We start from the raw sequence: 22305 nt of genomic DNA on the forward strand, positions 1-22305 counted from the left end.
CGAGGGCCTGTGACGGCGTCTCTGGTCACTGGGACCTGCGTCCTCCTCGAGTGAGGCGGGGGCAGGCTGCAGTGACCCGCGTGCCCGGTGTCTGGTCGGGAGACGGGAGGTCAAGGCGGCCTCTGATCATCAGCCGTATTTATCAAGTAACATAACAGAAGCTCATTCAGACGATTGAGCTGGAAACGCATACTTCAGAGCAATTGCATTTTGTTTCGTTTCACGTGAATCCTGTGGGCAGGCCACGCATGTCCCGCTGTTTTCTCCTCCAGGTCTCTGCTCACGGGACACCTGTGTGTAGTCACGTGGCCCTGTTGTGCGACAGACTTGCGTTGACCTGTGTCCTGGGTAAATGACACGACGTTTATGGGTAACTGTCTCTTTCACCAAATAGGTGTTGGCAGGGTTTGTGTCGGTGAACTTTAAGGCCTGAGTAATTGTCCCTAACCTGGATGTCACAGCCCCTGAGAACACGAGAGCCGCCGCCCTGGCTTTTGGGTCACCTGCCTTCACCCCGCCACCTGTGCCCACGCGGCCCCTCACCTTGTCTGTTGGCGCGACGCCTGCAGGGCTGCTCACAGCACCTGGTGGAACGGGGCGAGAAGGGCTTCCGGGCTTGGATGTGTAGCAGCGCGTGGAGGTGGGGGAGTGAAGGGGGGGAGGGGGCGCCGGTGTGGTGGAGCGGGCACCCCCAGCACCCTCCAGTATGGCCCTGGTTCCGGGCCGGAACCAGGCGGATGATCCAGCTGTGGTCGCCGAAGCGGGGTCCTGGTCTCCGGGTTCCCGGAAAATGTGCTCACTGCTCCCTCTCCACTCACCGCAGGCCCGCCCGGCGCTCGTAAAGCACGACGCTTCCCAAGTGATCCAGGCTGGGCTGCCGGCGGAGAAATTCGATTTCAAGTTCGATATCTTTTCTCTCCAGGGACGGAGGGGGCAGGAGCTAGGAGCTTTGGAATTCAGAAATGTGCCTGGTTGTATTTTATATTTACTGTTTCCAAAAGCTGTTGCTGGGTGAGATGCTGTGGCTTAGAAAAAGCCCGTGCTCTTCTCTTGCAAGATCATTTAGGATCGCTTCAGGTGCAGAATTTTCTTAACCTTAGTAGCTGAATCACACAATAATGTTATTATGGGGACTGAGAGTGGAATTTTGCTTGTTTATTCTTTTATCCTTGCAAGGAAAGTATAGATGGTCTTTTATCTTAAGAACTTAGAACTTGCAGTGATGTGTCATTAACTGTGCTTGAAAATATATTTTTAGACAAGCAAGGCAGAATAAATCCGACAGCCATGTGATATCATGTTCTTGTCAAGAATTGCTCTTGGTAAACATTCTCTGATAGATCACTCTCCTGAAGAGGCTGAACTACCCAGCTGCTTTCAAAGGCGCTGCTTGGGTTAGTGATAAACCAGGTCATGTTACAGTAGGTATTGCTAGTCAGGGATCTGGAAAATTTAAACTGATTATGGTGTATGCGCTTTATCTAGTAAAGCATTTGGGGAAGAATTTGTCCTTTTATAATTTTGATCCTCTTACAGTATTGATTAGTGTTGGTACAATGGCAAACAAAGTCTTAAATAACTTCTTGCATGATATACCTTTCTGCTCTCCTACCAAAATGGATTCAATTCAATCAATTCCTGTATTCTTACAGGAAATGTTTGGTAAGCTGTTGCTTAGAATTTATTAAAATTGATTCTTGAAGTATTTATCTGCTGTGTGCTCTTCATGAAGGGATTTTTGGGGGCTGAGTTCTCTGCTAAACGGAACTACCTTGGAGGGTAATGTTTAACAGAATGGTTTATGGTTTACTGCACATAATTATCTCCTTCTGTATTCTTGGACACAATTCTTTCTTTTACTTGGTGGTGGGGACTTCAAGGTGCTTTCACAAAAAGCACAGAAGAAAGAGATACTATTTAATAGGTGTTAATTGCGATCTGTTTTCTTATACTGGGAGAGAAATGTTGGTTTTAGGTAAGAGGCTGGAAAACAGGTCGGTGTATGCATGTTGGAGGTGAATATTGCCCTTTGCTGTTGATTTACATGAAATAAAATACAGCTTATTTCTAGAAACAGATTTCAGTTAAAATATATTTACAGTCAGCTAATACACATTTCAAGGAAGTGTTCCATAGGAAATGGGATTTTTCCCTGCTGTTTATCTAAGGCCTTCTGGTGTTCCATGTTTGTTTAAAAAAAAGAAATCGATGAGTCTTCATTTTCTCTGGTGTTCCCCGAGTTTTCAGTGTTTCTGAATTAGTGGAAACGTTGGGTTTCATCATCTTGGTGCAGGATGGAAAAAGAGTGAAAGTAAAAACTTGTGCTTTTGTGGTTCCCGTACTGAATAGCAAGTGATTTTCTTCTATTTTTGTAAAGCCCCTCGGTGACGACAGATTTCATGGAGCCGCCCAGTTTGGGGGAGATGCAGTTCTGAGCTTCTGGAAATGCGGCTCTTAATGGAAATGTTGACAAGATCATTAACTACGCGGGCAGTGCTGGCCCCTCCAGGAAGCTGGATTTACTGCCAGATCTCAGCTCTTTGTGGTGGACGCGGGGCTCCAGCAGGACACCTATCTGCAGAAAATTACAGAGCAAGCCCCTGCTCCTGTGACTTTTCTTTTTTTCCGGCTTTGTGAAGTTTCCTTTTGTAAGGACAAATAGATTGATAAGGCCACTACTTAATATGAGACTTAGGAACTAGTAAATAACAAGTATCAGTAATGTATTCATTTTGGAGAGCAGGAGAAAACGCAAGTAAAGGGATGCTTCTTTTCTTTTGAGATTAAACAAAATCCATTGCCTTTATTTCCACGTGGATGCCTCTTTATTAAGTCTCCATAACCATTTTGGATTTTCCAGGATATGGAAACGCACGCTCCCCTGTTTATTCTTGGCCTTTTCTGAATGTGATCAAGAATTGTATTTGTGTATTCATCTGCTTTTGTTGTTCCCCTGTAAGGTAGGATTTTACTACGAATTTTTGTATTTTAGTAAGGACGTGTGGGTAGCTTATATATTAATGTTAATTTATATTTTCTTTAGCAAGTATCTCTGTATACTGTCTTTACTGTGAGGAAATGTTCTTCTCTCTGGAGCTAAAGATGGCCTCTCTCTCTGCTCAACCAGGAATTTACTGGGCTTTTGACAAATCATGGTAAACAACTTCATCAAAGATAACCTACTTGTGGAATAATGGTTAGGTCCTCTCTGCATTTCTGCTGTAAATGGAGCAATGATTCCAAAGCTGTGGTCTGAGGTACAGAATGGAAGAGAGTCTTGCTTTTAAATGATCGCGGAGTTTGCGCAATAAACCCTTATTATGGACAGTTAGTTACATTTGGGGACTCGTGTTGGCACTCGCGTTGATTTATTTGGGGGTGTTAAATAATTTAAAGGAAACCTTTGTTTTGGAAGATGGACTTTTGTCACCACTGTGTCCGTGCTTTGTTCACATCACCTGTGTCCTGAACAAAGCGTTTTTGAGGTTTACCTTTAAAACGAGTGCTTCTGGCAGAAAAGTCCGAGCACGGTGTCCTCTGGCTGCTTGGAAACAGGTCTGCCGGGTCCACTTGAGCGTCCCCCGTACTCTGGGACAGCGGGTTTGTGTCCTTCTGCCCAAGTGAGGGAGGCGGGGTGGACTCGCCCGTGGACGTTGGCGCTTCTGGTCGCTCGCGTTCCTTTCTCCTTGTGAGATGGAAACGGGGTCTGCTCTATAATGGATTATTGATTGGCTCTGCCATCAGCGCCCTGGCTCTCCAGGCAGTGAATGCACCACTTCATGGGGCGGCTCGGACCCCGTCTGGGGCCTATAAGCCTGGGATTGTTAATCTGGGGCAGATTGGCGAGTGGGGAGAGGAACTCCTCATTGTTGTTGTGGAATTTCTCCCCATTTGTTCACAGAATGGGCTTTTTGTCTCCGCAGTAGATAAGCTTGTGCAGGATGTTAATGGTGTATTTTAATTCGTGGCTCATAAGACCACAGTGTCACTGGGAAGGCCCATTGCATTGTCTGCTGGAGGACAAACGGGCAGTATGTGAAACTGACGGCAGCACCCACGGGCCCTGCAGCCTCACTGCCTCACGGCCGCCCTCAAGAGGCCACTTTTTAAATTTTATGACCTGCCTTCTGGGGCCAGAATATCCTGTAAATATCTTGAGCCTTCTATCTGCCCTGAACTGTTTTCTTTGTAAGGGCATCTTCCCCACAGCACCGATTCCCCACATTTCCTGAATGCTCCTGTCTCCCCCGCCCCCGGGACAGTGGCCCCGCTGTGGGCTCAGCCCCCATCCCTCTGACTCCCGGAAGCCCCCCTCTGCCCCGGTGACCAAGGGAGAGAGAAGGAGAGAGACCACAGGGCGTCAGGGAAGCCAAACTATCTCTTAGTATCATGATGTGGTTAATTAATGAACTAGAATTGAAGAGACATATTTGACAAACAGCACGCGCATCAGGCTTTGCTTCTGTCGACAGAAGGGCAGCAGACCCAGTGTGGGAAACGCCCCTTCCAGCTTTCCTGCAGCCCCTCGTGCCCCCCTGAGGTCTGCAGTCTGGTTTGGGTCCCTTTAAAGAAACTTGCACAGTTGTTTTGTTATGCAGATTACTCTAAATATTAGAGGTTATTTCAAAAAAAAAATCAGCCTTCTGATTCCTTTTCCAGGATATGACTTCGACAGAACTGACTTCGATGGTTTTGAGGAAATCAGTACAAAACCGTTTGGCTTTTGCTTTGTGTTGGTTTACTTCACAGAGCAGAAAATGGCAAGATTTCCTGTAAAGTCAGAGCCATGCTTACTGTGTAAAAATACAGGATGTTCTACCTTTTCCCCCTGACAACGCCACATTTAGTTGGTCAGAAAATGATTGTTTAAACTGGGGAAGATAAACCCCGGCAGCTTTACTGGATTTTTGCCCTGGGACGCGATGGGAGGATCTTCCCGAGCGCCCATGTCTTCATGGCTGCTTCATTTTGGCTGCGATGGCTGACTTTGCACCGTCAGCACCAAGGCTGGGCCCCGTGGAGCTTTGGGGAGATCCCTTGAATGTCTCCGGGGGCAAGCCTCTGAAACACCAGCAAGCAACCTCTCAAAATACTGCTTTCCTGTGGACAGTTTCATATTATTCAGATGATTTTTCTTTCTTTGACTTTCAAATACTAGAATTTAACAAAAGGTAATTTTCCCAAAGTGCATTCCTTAGAGACTTTTGAGCTTCCTGGGGGCCTGGAGAGGGGGAGGGGAGGGGAGGGTTGGGGGAGGGCCCATTGGGCTGCCCCAGAGCAGCTCTGCTTCCCTTTGTGCTACTTACTGGAGTTGCAAGTGGGAGTTAATTTTTTAACTTCTTTTGTGAAAAACATCCAAAACCCATAAAAATGGAAAGAGTAACTAATGAACATCTATACACCCACCATCTAGCCCTAGCAGTTGTTAACATTATGATATATCTGCCTTCTCCTCTCTTTTGTAAACCATCTCTAAAATATTTCATTACATATCTCCAAAAACTAAGAAAGTTCTCCTGTGTTACAGACCTAACGAAAGTAATAGTAATTCTCAAATATGGTCTAATATCCAGTCTATATTAAAGTTGACTTTGTATGGAGTCTGGAGCTGGGACAGGTTTGAACTTGTGTGCTGTGGATGGTGATAGCTGTTCGTGGAATACTTTGTAATTGTATTAAATAACCTGTGTGGTGAACCTGTCAGGGCCCAGTGAATACATACAGGTTACTGGTTAGCCATTTCTAACATAGTTTCCTAAACTATTATTTCCTCCTTTTGAATTTATTAAACCAACAGTGTCACTGCCAGTGACTAGGTATCTTTGGGTACGGCACTGACATTCATTCATTTATTTAGCAATTATTAATTTATAATAATACCTACCATATATTGGCCATTTGCTGTGTGCTCAACATTGCACCTTGCATGCATTACTTTAAATCTCACAAAAATACTGTAATAATAGTTCCCATTGCCATCGTTTACATTTTATAAATGCAGAAATGGACTGGGGAACTGAGAGGTTGAGACACTTGCTCCCGGCCACACAGCTGATCCCAGGGAGTGGCAGAACTGAGTTTGGATCTCGGGTAGCCTGACCTCGGAGCTCACGGTCTGGGCCACCTCTCATGGTGCCGTGATGCCCGCTTCCTGCTTGGCCCTGCGCTGGTGTCAGGACTCAGTGGTACTTGGTGGGTCTGCCTTCACAGAGTAGGTTGCCTCACACCCGAGTGACCAGTTAAAGAAGCGGTAATAGAAGCATGTCCAGGCACGAGCTGGGATAGGGCCAAGGCTGGGGAGTGGGGACTGTGTGCCTGACCCGGTCACAGGGCAAAGGGGGTCAGGAAGGGTCTCTTAGAAAGACCACACCTGAGAAGGTGGACGGTGGGTGGGACCCGCACACCTGAGGGTTCCGAGGTGGGAGTGAACGGACATCCAGCTGGGGTGCGGGGCAGGTGCACGGCCATTGGCTGGGGGCCCAGGGACCCCAGCAGTATGGGGGTTCAGGGCCTTAGAAGCCCCCTTGGGGGAGTTCGGGCCTCATCTTCAGGGTGTGAAAAGCCTGTGAAGGGTTGAAGAGGTCGCCCAGCTCTGCATTTGGGAAGATGATCTTGGTTTGCGATGAAGGGGAGCGTGTGGATTCAAGTGTGAATTGGAGGTCCAGCCAACAGGATGATGGGGTTACCCCTGGGTCTGGGTGAGAGGGCTGGGGGTTGCTCTAAAGGCTAGTTGGGCTCACAGCCACCTGGGTTTCCCTGGGGAGACCCGGCCACCCTCGGCCAGGGCAGGTCATCACTTCCCTCCCTGCTCTGCTGCTGTTCTCTGTGTGGTTACGTGTTTCTTTCTGACGTCTGGGTCCCTCGAAGCCAAGCCTGTTGCTTAGTTATCCGAGCCCTTAGGCCCCATAAGTGGCCTGGCGCCCAGTAGCTCTCAGGAATTGTGATGAAACCCTCATGAACTCGCCCCGCGACCGTGCCGTGTGGCTTCCACTGTGGGAGCTGTCACGGGAGGGCGTGTGGGACGATGACGGACTGTGGTCCCACGTGGGTTCTTACAGATCTGACAGCTTCATCACAGGGCTTTTCCTTCTGGTGTGTGTCCTGGATCCCAGCCCTGCAGGGCTTGTTCTGAAAGGAGTTACTGTCGGCAGGTGGAGTTAACCAGGTCCTTGGAGCTGTTTCACAAGGTCACCAGGGATGCTGCAGGAAGTGACTTTCCTGCCTTCTGTTAGGTCCAAGACTCAGTTCCCAGGGTCCTCACTTACAGAAGTGAGTTATTCGTTAAAAACCTTTACCCACAGATTAAATGTATCCCAAATCCAGTGAGTGTAAGCAGTCTTGAGAAAGTCAACTTATTTCATTTGTGCTGTGCAGGCATGAAAAGAAAGAATCTCTCTAAGGAATGGCAGTGCCCTTACATATATGCATTTAGACCTGGTGCTTTATTTATTTATGCCCTCACATGATGATGTCTTAAAGTTTAGCTACATATTTTATTTTCAAAACGTTTATATTTTGCCCTCTCTTAAACCCCTCCCCCATCTCCATGATAATGCATTTTATGTTATGAATACAGATGTATATTTTCTGTAATAAACATTTTACTTTTTCCTGTTGTTATAATTGTTATCATAAAATTATATAGGCAATATATATAAATATGTAATATGAAATTACCTAAATTTTTCAAAAAGAAACTTATTTCCAAAATGATGGAAGGCATTTTAAAAAGTAGTTTCAGACTGTTTGCCACATCCCTATGAGACACACACACACAGAGATGCATTGGAAATCTATTTTAAAACCCTAATCAGCAAGCCATTTTTATGCCTAAACAATTAAATTACAGGCTTGTCTGGCAAGTTCCCAATTACAGCCTTGGAAAAAGTTTGTAATATAATAACAACAAAACTGTGGTTCATTATGGGCAAAATATGATTCAAATGGGGCTGTGCTTTATGTGTGTATGTACATGGGTCATAACGCCAGCTGAAACACACATGTGTGGATTTTCTCTCCCCTCTACCTCCTAATATTTGTGTTGCCAGAAGACTTTCTTTAATCGCTCTGGTCTGAGTAAAAAGCTAGCATTTACCTACACGTTTTGTAAGGCTAGGTATCTTTAGGTTAATGTGTTTCAGGAAAAGTTGGAACACCAAGTCGCACTCGGCGTGCGTTTGCCTGTGAGAATAAAATAGGGGCAGCTCGGTACCGGAATGTATTTGGCTGAAACCAGGTAGTGTGACACTTTATCACGGGGCGGTGTTTGCATGAGAACCTCTCACCACCAGAGACCCCAATCAATGTTGACAAACCATCTGAGACCCTCCTGGCTCACAGAGGCTGGTGGGCTTTTTTTTTTTTTTAAAGGATAGCAGATCCAGTTAGTGCTATGGGTTATGGGGCTAATAAGGTTCCCCTACGTCTTCTAACTGGGGCAGCTGCCCCGCTGCATTTTCACATTGGAAGTTCTGAGGACCCCATTCTTGTTCTTTTGGGGAAAAGCATTTTTGCCTGCAGCTGAAAAGAATGATCACGAAGATCTGTTGATTTGGCCACTGACTAAGGAAAGCCAGTTGTGGGGAATTCCTTTTTGACTGTTTCTTTAAAGGTTTGCAAGAAACTTTGTGGGTCGACTGTGGGCTTCAGGAAGGGGGCCACTTAGTGGCCTCTTTCAAGTGGAGCCAGTTTTGTTGATGTTATGATTTCCTTAAGATAATGGTATTTTGAGCTTAAGTGGTCATTACCCTTATGGTATGTTTCCAGTTTTCCATTTTCCCCCTCCAAATATTTTTAAGTTCTTTAAAAAGACATCCCCTGTCATTCTCACAGGGATTGACAGCAGGGCTCAGGGTTGAAAGATGGGGGTGGGCAGAGAAGTGGAAAACAAGAGAGAAAGAAGAGCTGGTAGTGCTGATTAATGGGCACCCTGAAGGCCCTTGCTTGAGAATTTTCCTGTAAATTGCAGGGCTCTGCTGCCTTTGCGAGCTTTTTTTTTTTTTTTTTTCTTTGCGAGCTTTTAAGCAAGTTTTGCAGGAAGCCCGAATAAGAAATGAAAAGTATATTCTCTAGTGTTTGGGTTTCTTGAGGGGAAGTGTCTAGGCTTTGGCTGGGGGTTTGGGGGTGTTGGGGAATCAGAAATTTTACACATCAAGGCCGTAATGAGGAAATGGGATGTGGGTTTCTCTGGTAGCAAAGATGGCAGCGCTAAGCCTTTTTAAATGTGCAGAAGAGACTGAGGTCCCCCATGAGAAGAAGGGGGGGGGGCTGTGCTCACGTCTGATCCTCTTTGCACTGTGCTCTGGGCTCGCCCAGCCGGGATGCTACCTGATAGTAGAAGCGAGGCCCCGATGGGCAGGTGTTCTATTGTCTGTGGTCACGCTCTGCACTGTGACAGGGGGTCTGAGTGGCACTCGGAGGAGGTGCCTTGCAAGGGGCTTCGGTGTCACACGGCTTCCTCATGTCCCTTCCTGACTCCCGGCACCTGACAGGTGAGGGCACGCCTGGGTGTGAAGGACACCTCCTGAAATTCACACGCTGGCAAACGGACGCGACTCCCGGGCTGGGCTCTGCGCCACACCTGGACGGCACGGAGGTGGGGTCTCTGTGCGGATCCCCAGCGCAGCTTCTTGGCTTCGAGAGCCCTTAACTTTCTACGGCCCCCGGCAGTGCCCCAGATGGCAGGGAGAGTAGCAGAGAAGGAAGGAAAGCTCACACAGCGTGTTTTTGGTGATTTGAACAGCTCTTCTCACTTGACAATTTCATTTTATTTCCAGGTGCATTTGTAGGTTGCCTTTTATGAACCTTAGCTAGCTGAACGTTCATGCTCCGTGAATCTTGTCTTCGTGGCCGGGTTTCGGATGTTTAATTCCCGTGAACTGGAGAAGTTCTGACATTTAACATCCTTTATGAACCAACTTAGTGGTCCAGTGAAGTCTGTCAAAATACTTCAGAGACACCAATTTCTGGTGTTTTAGTTGTTTTTTCCTCTGTAAATTTATTCTAGACGGTTCTTTAAACTCGGAAGGTTTTTGTACCCAGATTAGGTCACTAAGTTAAATGTAAATAGTATGTTTCATTTATATTTTTATATATTATATCAAATTCAACATTTGGGGGACTGAAATAAGCCCTGGGATGGCAGGGGATGCATGCAAATCATTTGTCTTATAAAATCATCGTGAATAATATGCAGCCGTCTAAGAGCAAAACAGCTCAAAAAAACAAATTAGCTTAAATTGTCATGAAGAAGTGTTCTTATTCACCTCATTTGTTTATCCAGGTTTAGGGGAGATTTTGTTTATTTTATTGGGAGTTTCCCGTCTCACCTCTCTCTCCCTCTCTCCTGGGGTGTGGGAGTGTCTCTGTACCCATTGGCGTAAAGAGTTAGGAATATCTGTGAGCAGCTGTGCTTCCTGTTGCTTTCCAGAGGTTGTTGCTCAGACTGAGCTGGTTTCATTAGGTGCCTGGGAAACTTGCTAGCATGAGGCTTTCTCGAAAGAAGTTTGAGAATACATCATCTAAATGAGATTTCTGCCTCTGGCGTGGGTCTCCGGGAGGAGGCATTTGGAGAACAGGAGGTGTGTTGTTTTTTCAGAAGGCGTCTGTCCCTTGTGGTGAGTGGAGGAATAGAGTGTCATCTGTTGGAACCCCTGGGGATGTTTGGGTGACACCCTCCCGCCCCCTGCCTTCCACCATCGGCATCCTTCTCTGAGTCGGCTCCGAGGAAAACATGGCAGGTCGGACCACCCAGAGCAAACAAGGCTTTGCTGCCTGGCCTCGTCTCTGAACAAACGATGTGCATTGTACACTGTCTGCTTGACAACCAGAAACACATGGCTTCTTCACATCTTGTTGCTTTTCAAACATGAGTTCTTAGTGTGCATGAGATTGAAACTTTGTAAAAAATGTGGCTTCCTTTCTACATGTTATAGCTTTTTTAAAAAAGAAAATGTGTCCATCTGGGTGCCTCTCTGTGCAAGTCTGGAGCCCCCAGTAGGGAGACCCTCAGAATCATTAACTTAGTTACTTCTGTTGAGAGATAAGAAGGATAAACAGACTGGGCCGCAGGGGCCTGTGTGTGCGGCCGTTCTCCCCACTGCCCCACCCCTGCTTGCTTTTTTTAAAAAAAAATTTTTCATTGAAGTATAGTTGAATTACAGTGTTGTGTTAATCACTGCTGTACAGCACAGTGACTCAGTTATACATATATATATATACCCATCAAAATACTGTCCAGAAAGACCCTTCAGCTCTCACATCCCTCTGGTCAGCTGACTGTTTTCTTTATTCTCCTTATCGTGAGTCAGATGGGAACTCCTGAGATAGCCGCTTGTCGCTGTGAACTGTCTTGGGCCTGTTGGGCCGTTGACAGGCATCTGGGCTCGCTTCCTTGCAGCCCAGATCGTTGCCCGACGCGCGCCAGGCACAGCGTTGGGCAACCCCGTCCACTTGCCCTTCGCCGGTGCACCGGTGAGGGAGACGCCCAGGCGTCTGGAGGAGCAGCCCGGAGCTGCCCCGGCCCCTCATTCTCCAGGGGGTGGACGAGCATGAGAGCGACAGTGACTACACAGTGTGACCCCTGCTCCTGCTGGGCTCAGACCCCGCCTCCCACGTGAGGACCTGCCGGGGGGGTCGGGAGGGTGTCTGCACTGGGGTAGGACTCGGCCCCGCGGCCAGTGCAGGAGAGAAGGGACAGGACCAGGCCGGGAGGGGCAGTGTGAGGCCGGCCGAGGAGTCTAGGCTTTATCTAAGAGGCAGCGAAGACCGAACGTCGCGGTGGAAATGGCCTGGTGGTCACACAGCCCTGGGAGTGGTGTCCGTCGGGGAAGCTGGCGTGGGCCGCCAGGTGCTAGAGCAGCAGATTCAGGCCCAGGTCTGGAAGGACCTCAGGGTTCTGCCCCTGCCCTTCGCGGCCTTTCTTTCACTAAATCATCTGTTTCACCGAGACACAAAGATACATTTGTAAAGCGCCTTTTCGGGCTGTGAACGCCCTCTCGCAGCTCACGTGTCCTGCACGTGCCCCCGCGTTTTGCCGTCCTCCGCCTGGCCTGTGTCTTTGTCCTTCATTCTCAGACGCGCTCCTGTCCCTCGCACTCCCACGAACTCCCTCACCACAGTCTTTCCTTAAAGATTGGATATCTTTGATAAAAAATTATTCTGGTGCGCAGTCATTTACAATGATTTATTTTAACGATTCAGCACACAATTATTATCAGTCATTAATTGTTTAATTACTGATTTTTTAAAGGGAAGCAGCTGTTTGTACGTCTGTTTACACTTTCATGGATGCTTCCTTTCTTTCATTTGGACGGGATTGGCTTTCTGAAGGAGCGTGCAGATCGCTGTCCGCGGATGTTACCGGGCCCCTGTTTATGCGGGGAAACCTGGCTCCTAAGATCTCCGTGTCTTTTCTGTTCCAGGTCCTTGCTGCCCTCTGCCATGCTCTCCAGGTAAGACATGCTCCTCCGCGGGGCAGGCGCACTTCTGCAGCCGGCAAGCGGGAGGCTCGCCTGAACATGGAGAGATAAGACGCAGGCCCGCGTGACCGAGCGCCGTGCCCGCCCCGGCCGGGCGAGCCCTCGTCGTCGAGATGGACCGCCCCCGAGAGGCCGAGATGGAGCTGAGAAGGGGCCCCAGCCCACCCAGGGCCGGCAGGAGCCCCGAGGCGGACGGGGACAAGGCGCTGAGCCACAGCTGCTGCATCTGCGGCAAGAGCTTCCCCTTCCAGAGCTCTTTGTCCCAGCACATGCGCAAGCATACGGGCGAGAAGCCCTACAAGTGTCCCTATTGCGACCACCGGGCTTCCCAGAAGGGCAACTTGAAGATCCACATCCGCGGCCACCGCACGGGGACTCTGATCCAGGGCCACGAGCCCGAGGCGGGCGAGACGCGTGTGTCCGAGGGCCTGGACGGCTGCGCCAGCCCCACGAAGAGCACCTCGGCCTGCAACAAGATCCTGAACGGCGCCACCCAGGTGGACAGCGGCAAGATCCTGCTGAGGAGCAGCAAGAAGGAGGCGGAGGGGGCGGCGTGCGCGGCGGAGGAGGCCAAGGCGGCGGCGGCGGCGGCGGCGGGGCAGTGCTCCTTCTGCAAGAGCAAGTTCGAGCGCAGGAAGGACCTGGAGCAGCACGTGCACCAGGCGCACAAGCCCTTCAAGTGCCGGCTGTGCAGCTACGTGACCCTGCGGGAGGAGTCCCTGCTCAGCCACATCGAGAAGGACCACATCACGGCCCAGGGGCCCCGCGGCGGCGACGCCTTCGCAGAGAACGGCAAGCCTGAGCTGCCCCCCGGCGAGTTCCCCTGCGAGGTGTGCGGCCAGGCCTTCAGCCAGACCTGGTTCCTGAAGGCGCACATGAAGAAGCACAGGGGCTCCTTCGACCATGGCTGCCACATCTGCGGCCGGAGATTCAAGGAGCCGTGGTTCCTGAAAAACCACATGAAGGCGCACGGCCCGAAGGCGGGGAGCAAGAACAAGCCCCGGAGCGAGCTGGACCCCATCGCCACCATCAACAACGTGGTGCAGGAGGAGGTGATCGTGGCCGGCCTGAGCCTCTACGAAGTCTGCACCAAGTGCGGGAACCTGTTTACGAACCTGGACAGCTTGAACGCGCACAACGCCATCCACCGCCGGGTGGAGGCCGGCCGGCCGCGGGCCCCCGTCGGGGAGGGCCCGGCGCCCGGCCCCGCCGACTCCCAGCAGCTCTTCCTTCAGTGCCTGAACCTGCGCCCGGCGGCCGGCGCGCCCGCCCGCGGGCAGGCCGGGCGGCGCGTGGCCGAGCTGGACCCGGTCAACAGCTACCAGGCCTGGCAGCTGGCCACGCGGGGCAGGGTGGCCGAGCCGGCCGAGTATCTCAAGTACGCGGCGTGGGACGAGGCGCTGGCTGGGGACGTGGCCTTCGACAAGGAGCGGCGCGAGTTCATCCTGGTGAGCCAGGAGAAGCGCAAGCGCGAGCCCGAGCCCGGCGCGCAGGGGCCCCCACGCAAAAGAGCGGGCGCGCCCGGGGACCCCGCGCCCGGGCCCCCGGACCCCCGGCCGGCCGCGCGCCCCAGCCGCCGCGCCGCCGCCGCCCCCGCCGGCCACGGCAAGTCGTCCGAGTGCTTCGAGTGCGGCAAGATCTTCCGCACGTACCACCAGATGGTGCTGCACTCGCGGGTGCACCGCCGCGCGCGCCGCGACCGTGACCGCGACGGCCCCGGGGACCGCGCGCCCCGCGCCCGCTGCGGCTCGCTCAGCGAGGGCGACTCGGCCTCGCAGCCCAGCAGCCCCGGCTCGGCCTGCGCCGCCGCCGACTCCCCGGGCTCCGGCCTGGCCGACGAGGCCGCCTACGAGAGCGGAGAGGAGGGCGCGGCCCACCCTGCATCAGGTGAGCGCGTGCGCCCGGGTGGTCCAGGCGCGGGTACGGTGGGCTCGGGCGGTCCCGGTCCCGGTAGCCCTGTGCCTGGATCGCCTTTGCCCAGGTATCCCACGTCCAGCTGTCTTGGGTTCAGGTAGCTCTGTGTCTGGGTCGCCCCATAGCTAGGTGGCCCAGGTCCAGGAAGCCCTTGCTCAGATAGCTCACGCTCAGGTGGTCCAGGCTCAGGGAGCTCTGTGCCCGATGGCCCTGAGCCGGGGAAGTCCAGGCCCAGTAGACCGCCGCCCCGTGGCCCAGGCCAGGTAGTCCTGGTTCGCCCATCAGCCATGCCCAGGTAGTTGAGGCTCAGGTAGCCCTGTCCCCGGGTGACCCAGGTCCAGCTAACCCTTAACCAGGATCTCATGGGCAGGGAATGTGGGCTCAATTAGCCCTGTCCCCAGGTGACCCGGCTCCCTGGTTTCCCAGGCCCACATAGTCTCGGTGCTCAGGTAGCTTCCTACCTAGGTGGCGCTACAGCCAGATAACCCTGCACTTGGTGCCTTTTCCCCGGCGTCCCAGGCTCTGGTAGACTGGTACTCAGGTGGTCTGCACCCATTGTGTGCTTGGAGCCCCCAGCTCCACTTGAGGCTCCTGCTTGCTGACCGCCCATAGCGTTTGCATAAATTCGCACCTTTGGCTATGGAGGTGATGGTCTCTCTGCGGCATCAGACATTTCTGAGCAAAGAACAGGTGACGGAGCCCCTCCAAGATGTGCCCTTCTCTTCTCGCCGTCAGCTGGGGCACACATGCTTTCCTCTGCCCCTCTCCTTGCACCAGACAGCTGAGTGAAAGAGGAACTTGGGATTGTGTGCAGTTATAATTAATCTCCTTAGATTCAAGTAACCCTGTGGGTTTAGAGATGGCTAATTGGAACCAGATTACTTTCCAAACTGCAGCTATGTAAATATTTAAAGATGCTTGGCCAACTTTATTTTCATCATTTTCCTATTTTTTTAAAATAAATTTTTAAACATTTTGATATTTTCTTCATAATTTTTTGTTTTGGGTAATTCTTTTTAAGTGTAAGGTGATGTTTCAGTTACAAACTTGTAACTTTCCCCGCATAGCCAGGGATGTTTTTCTCTTCTCCCTGAAAATTGGTTAATGGATGTTGCTTTTACTGAAAGGTCAGAGGCGATAGAGATCCAGGTGCTTCAGTTGGGCTTTTTATATTCTGTAGTAAGGAAGACTGCCCCTGTGCATGTCTTAAAAAAACCCACAAACATATGTCACCTTTCCCTTATTAAAGATTTAGCCAATTCTCCTGAACAGAGTTTAATTATTACAGGTCTGTACAACGTATTGTGTGAGCATCTGATACACTCAAGTATATGTGGAGTCAGTAAAAGTGTAGAAAAATGTTGTATCTTTGCTCCTATAAGGGCAATCAATCTATGCTGAATCTGCACATATGTGTATGTAGGTAAATGAAAATAAAACGTTTTTTAAAATAATTTATTTAATTTATTTATTTTTGGCTACGTTGGGTCTTCATTGCTGCTCGTTGGCTTTCCCTAGTTCTGGCTCGCAGGCTCTAGAGCGCAGGCTCAGTAGTTGTGGCTCACGGGCTTAATTGCTCTGCGGCGTGTGGATCTTCCTGGATCAGGGCTTGAATCTGTGTCCCCTGTATTGGCAGGTGGATTCTTAACCACTGCGCCACCAAGGAAGCTCCCCCTTTTTTAAAAAAAAATTTATTTATTTATTTATTTTTGGCTGCGTTGGGTCTTCGTTGCTGCTCACGGGCTTTCTCTAGTTGCGGAGAGCGGGGGCTCGTATCTTGCATTTCGTTTCTTAGTCATTAACCTGTGGGAAGGAACAGTATAATATACTGTTTTCTGAAAATGCAGTGCTAGTTCTGTGACCTGTTTTGGGTTCTTCTAGCAGCTTGTCGTGTAAGACGTGGGGAACCCAACTGTGAGCCCCTGGGTGGCATTTTTGAAGATTAATTTTTGTTTTTCCTTTTAAAAAATGTTGACAACTATAGATTTTACTGGTCACGTTCCAATAGTACTATGGTTACTTTTTGGAGCAAATGGGATGAAATATTAAAGCTGGCAATAATTGTTTTCCTACTTTGAGGACAAATATTTTTAATATTTGGAAAAGCTGTCCTTACCCCCATCTATTATGATGGCAGTTAAATGATTAGTAATAAGCTAATTCAGTAGTGCTTTTAATGTCAAGATGTGGGAAAGATCAAATTACGTTCACTGTAAGTTGGAATTTACTCGTTTTGTTCCTTCTCAGGTTCATTAAATTCTAGAGATTATCATTTACTTTTTAATGAGATTATATCTCTTTTCTCTGTATTAATCAACTTTTTGAGAAACGTGATACCTCAGGTGATTCCATAACAAGATTATATATGGTGTGGGTGTAACAAGTTGACAACAGAGTACGGTAGCTTACTGAGAGACTAGAAAAAGAAATTTATGGCATGACAGTGGCATAAAATGTTGAAGAACATTGTAGGTCTGCTCGGGTCACTGTAGCCCCAAAGGACAGTAGCTTTCCTCCTAAAAACACAAACTTTGTATCATGGCAGGCCTTTGATGCTCTAGCTGGCATTAAATCGCTGCTTCATGGATGCCCCTTAAGGAGAGAGATGTGTTATATGGATTTAATACTCACAAAGCAGTCTCATTAGCAGGGATTGGCAAGGCCTTGGAAGCAGCCACTTTGGAAGAGCAAATGGGTATGTTGAATCCTCTGTTTTGATCTGCAGTGAGCCTTTCTCTTGTTAAAAAATGCATTCAGCTTTGGAAAATACTTGCCTTTCTTGTCACTAAAAGATGACTTAGATCTTTAAACACTGACATGACTCTAAATTCTCAGAATCCTGATGGGATGACTGGTTAAAATGATTAGAGGAAACATGTAGAAATTGAGGGACAGAAGATCCTACTAGTTCTCAGAAGAGTGAATCCGGCTACTTGTAGTAGCAAAGTTGACATTAGAGTTCAGACCTTCGGCCCCTTCCAGTAAGTCCCCATTGTGCCATGATTTTCCCCACAGATTTTTGGACATCCAGGGGTGGATTTGAATGCTGCTCCTGGATCTAGAGACAATTTGCATTATCAGATTAATTGAAAGAAACTTGCTTTTTTTCATGAAACATTCTTTGTCGAGTGTTGCGTCTACTCCTTTGGAAAGCTCTGATTGTCACATTACCTTTATTTCCACATGAGACCGGCTCCCAGCAGCCCTCATTACAGACTTAAAATAGTCTAAGAGCAAAGTTGTGAATAAAATTCAATAACTTAAAATGTGTTACTGAGCTAGATTTAAATCTTCATTGAGAAAGTGATGTGGTACTGATAGAAAGTACCCTTCTGGAGTTCACAAAAATTAATCCTTTTAATTAGGGAAGAGGAGCTCTGAAAGGGCATATAGTTGAAATTTAGAAAAATTAACATTTTCAAACACAAAGCAGAGTCATCGTGTTCAGAATTTATTACTGAGGACAGGTCAACAGGCCAAAGTGGAATTCTGCTTAGAAAGCGTTAGGATGACTTAGGAGTGGTAGAAGCCTGCTGACTGTGTCTCAAAGGACTCTCTTCATGAAGTCCCTGTACTATAAGACGTGGTGCCCTTGGGAGAAGCCTTGCCTGGTGCTGGGGGCCTTGCCTTGATGCAGAACCCATTCCTACTGTTTATCTGCATACTGTTTTGGCTAAAAGTTAGGTGACTACCCCAGGTATTTTTTTAAGTGAAGTATAATTGCTTTACAATATTGTATTAGTTTTAGGTGTACACCATAGTGATTCAGTGTTTTTATAGATTATACTTCATTTAAAGTTGTTAGAGAATAATGGCTCTGTTTCCCTGTGTTGTACAGTATATCCTTGGTTTTGACTGTTTTTTGTTATTCTCACTTCTGTCGCATCAAGCGTATAGTCTGTTGAGCCCACCCTCTCTCTATATCTTTGGATACTGATTGTAACTTAATTGATAGTAAAACCCCAAGTTTTGAAATTGCAAATATGAAATTGCAAATATTTGATTGTTTTTGACTGACAAACACTATGGCTCAACCTAATAGAATAAAAAGCTCTTAGAGCAAGTGCCATAGTGTTACATGTAGTTGGGAGAAGTAAGGAGAGGGTTTTCAGAATTAAAAAATACAGTCAAGGGAAGAAAAGATAATTAGAAGGAAGACGTGGATTTATTTCAGAAAGCCTCCACTTTCTCGTATCTCTCCGCTTGCTGCCACCAGGCCAAAGTCTCGGGTGTTAGAGCTCATCTTCTTTATGTCGTCATTGTAAGAAGAGCCACAGCGTTTTGATTATAAAATGTTGGTTGAGCGCGGGCTTTGAGACTGACCGACTGTCCACGTTTGTGCGTGGCGGGTCAGGCGGGTCAGCCTGTGGTCATGCAGCTCTCCAAAAGGTTAACCAGCCAATCATCTTCTTCTTCTTCTTTTCTTTTTGATAGACCATGGACGGTCATCAGAACAGCTTAGGGAGGAAATGTCGTTACACGTCGTCCCATTGAAGCAGGATTTAGGGGGAATCAAGGGACAAAGGTCAGAGTGTGGAGTGTGAGGTGGGCCTGGGGGTGGTGTTTGCAGTGGCGGCCGGGCCTGCTGGGACGGGAGGCTTTTATTGTTACCTATTCTTAGCGTTTACTTTGCGCTAGAGCAGAGGGAGCTCCCAGGGGACGCATTCTCCCCATCGTCCTTCTGGGGCAGGGCGTGCATGTTCCGAGCAGGGGAGCTGGGACCTGTTTGCAGCCCCGCCCGGTTCCCATCTCCGATGCTCAGTGATCGGGAAGGACTTTGTTATTTTTTTTAAACAATGATCAGACATTGAGGATTCCTTTTTTAATTAATTAATTTATTTATTTTTGGCTGTGTTGGGTCTTCGTTTCTGTGCGAGGGCTTTCTCTAGCTGCGGCGAGCGGGGGCCACTCTTCATCGCGGTGTGAGGGCCTCTCACTATCGCAGCCTCTCTTGTTGCGGAGCACAGGCTCTAGACGCGCAGGCTCAGTAGTTGTGGCTCACGGGCCCAGGTGCTCCGCGGCATGTGGGATCTTCCCAGACCAGGGCTCGAACCCGTGTCCCCTGCATTGGCAGGCAGATCCTCAACCACTGCGCCACCAGGGAAGCCCGGGAAGGACTTTTGTCTTAACGCAGGGCTTCATCTGTGCCTCCCCCCGCCTCCCCCGCCCAAGAGGCTAAAAATGACACCACAAAGAACAAGGGGTAGGAGACCAAGGAGGAGAGAACATGAATAAAGTGAGAGGATGGGAGATAGAATGCGTGTAACCGGGGGAAAGCGGCAGGCACATCTGGGAACAACCCTGTACAATTACAAACCCTGTGATCCTGAGCGGCGTCAGTGCTACGTGGTACCGGGGCCCCCCATTAAATAGGGGCCTGTGGAATTGGTACAAGTGAAATCAGGAGGTCAGCTCTCCTCGGACACTGTTCAGTCCAGCTCGCCGGGCCCAGTTTCCTCATCACACAGGCATCTTGAGCGATACCTAATAAATGTCCATACGCAGGCTGGTCGGCCACTCTGGAAGTGCCCCGGCCGTGGTGATGCTGGCGCAGGTGCCAGGCCACAGAGCTTGGGATGCTCTCTGCCATGTGCCAGCGAGCGGCCGGAGCACGGCACCGGGGTGGGGACCGGTGACAAGGAGAATCCGGACGGCAGAGATGGAGATCAAGGAAGAGCTGGTTGATTCCAGATTACAGAAGAGGGACCGTAAAATGCAGACAGATGCCTTTCAGCCAGATGTGAGGGTGACACCACCCTTTGTGTTTTCTGCTGTCCTGAACATCGAGGAATTTACTTAGTTGGGAATAAAGCGAGACTTGAAAACCCTCCTATTAAATTCTTATTCAGTAGGAAAGTGCAGTGAAGTTCTTTATGAAAAATATCCAGATGCACTTGACAGCCGACTGCAGAATGCCCTGTGGTTTAGTCAGCTTCTTAGCAACAAGAAGCATCTCTGTCAGCATGCGCACGGAGACGACGGTAGTTATTCACTGGCCCTGTGGTCCCCTGATATGCCTCTGAATTATCCCAGGAAGATTGCATTATGATGAGAATAGTGCCTTAGAAGTGCACTTATTGTATTCTGATTCTTCAAACACTGGTCATCTGTGCATGCTCTTATTTGCTGGAACACAACGCTGCATCCCCGACCTTCCAGAATGAATTTATTATGCTGTGAAACGCGTTAGACTCTGGAGATTATATTCTGGATTTTCTTCCTGCCACTGAGACACACACGTGGGATGCACGGTCCTCAGCGTCGTTAAGCCGACACCATGCAGACCCTTTTGTTTGTTAGCAAAGTTCAAACATTTGATTCCATTGTCTTTCTGTCTCCATCTCTCTCTTTCACACGAGATAGAATCATAGAATTTTAGAGCTGGGAAGAAGCTGAGGGATGTTGGTCTGCCCCCCCATTTTAACAGAGAGGAAGCCAAGGCATAGGGGGAATCATTGTAATTTTCCCAGAGCCGCCAGGGGTGTCTGTTGCCCGAGGACAGCGTGGGTGGTGGAAGGCACGTGAGCAGGGTCGCCGAGGTTGTGGTTCTCCTTTCGCACGAAGTAGCTCTGTGTCCTCAGTCCTCAACCCCTGGGTGTCTGGCTTCCTGGGTGGCACCAGGGGGGCTGGGATCGCCACCAGCGGGGTTGTTGCCACCGTGTCCCTGTTCGGTGCCCGGCATGGCCTGCACATCCTGTCCACACGGCGCTTGTTGGTACAAGAGTTAGAACCAGAATCGGGGTCCGCAGGGGCCGTCTCCCAGCCTAGGAGAGGGTGTGTGTCCTGGCTTGTCACTTGAGGGGCAGAAGCGTGTGGTCCCAGGATGGCTCAGGCCGCGTCCAGGGCTCCAGATCCCCAGTCTCCACTCCCACCCACCCTGGAGGCGACGGAGATGGAGGTAGCCCTGCCGAGCTCTGTGGAAGCCCGTGCTTGGCGGCGTGGGGTGCCGGCTTCACTCTGTCACTAGGAGGCTGCCTGCCCGCGGTAAACGTCGAGTGGGCGTTGTCTGAAGGCAAAATTAACGATGTTCCTGGATTCCAGGAAAAACGCCTGCACTGTGTTTACAGAGTCTTGTTTGATGTGACTGCTTTTCAGTCTTTTCCGAGGCCAGCACTGACGCCCCGGCCTGTGTTTGTGCTCAGAAGCGTGGTCATAATGTTTGTCTGGGCCTGTGATGGGGCACACCTGACAGCACCCCTTCTTCGTACCGTTGGTTGAAAGTGCACGGGTGGCTGATCTGCTCAGCCCTTTGATGCTGTCATTGCAAGCCGAGGAGTTCCCGCTCGTGACGCTGGCTTCCTGGGACCACAGCCGTGGCCCTGACCTGCCTCCCCGTCTCCCCCGCTGCACCTTCTCTGCGCCCCGAATGCCCTGCCCAGAGCTCCCCACTTACCCTCTGGGGGGCCCCGAGCATCCCGTTTCCCCAGCGAGCACATTGGAGGCTGGAAGTCCCTCCCGCCCGGACTCTCACTTCCAACCCTGACCCGCCGTGTTCCTGGAATTTCTGCGTCTCTGCAGTTTCGTGGCGTCGGCCTCGTGCCCCACACGGTGGGCACATCCTTCTCCTGGAACTGTGCTCTCGGCGGGCAGGGCCCAGTTGTTCGTCCTGGCGCCCCGCGGTGATCTTGCCCGCGCAGTGGCCGGCAGCCCCGCCGGGAGGGGTCGGTCAGGCCCGCCCTCCGTCCGCGGCGAACTCCCGGGAGAGGCGTGGGGTGTTCCTGGGAGGGACTGTGCCCTGGGAGCAGCGGGGATGTTCACCCAGTTGTCTAGTCGCCTCGCGTCTGTAGCAGTAGCGACGACTAGTAATAGTAGCCATGGCTCAACCAACAGTGTTTAACATGAACTTCCTGTGATCCTGCAAAGTTTTGAAGTTGAAAGAGCCGCTTCAACGTGAAATGATATCGTGGGCTTG

General features: G+C 50.0%; 1 protein-coding gene across 6 annotated transcripts in view; it reads left to right on the forward strand.

Moving 5' to 3' along the window:
• The window catches only part of ZNF516 (zinc finger protein 516), a 113054-nt gene that overhangs the window by 34152 nt on the left and 56597 nt on the right, over window positions 1–22305 (forward strand). For all 6 annotated transcript variants that reach the window (XM_082354025.1, XM_082354026.1, XM_082354028.1 and 3 more), the window contains exon 2: window positions 12423–14366. In XM_082354025.1, coding sequence (XP_082210151.1) covers window positions 12593–14366 — 1774 coding nt within the window. In that variant the 5' untranslated portion in view covers window positions 12423–12592. The remainder of the gene's footprint in view (window positions 1–12422; window positions 14367–22305) is intronic.

The sequence above is a fragment of the Balaenoptera borealis genome, assembly GCF_965194805.1.
Source record: "Balaenoptera borealis genome assembly, chromosome: 14".
NCBI lineage: Eukaryota > Metazoa > Chordata > Mammalia > Artiodactyla > Balaenopteridae > Balaenoptera > Balaenoptera borealis.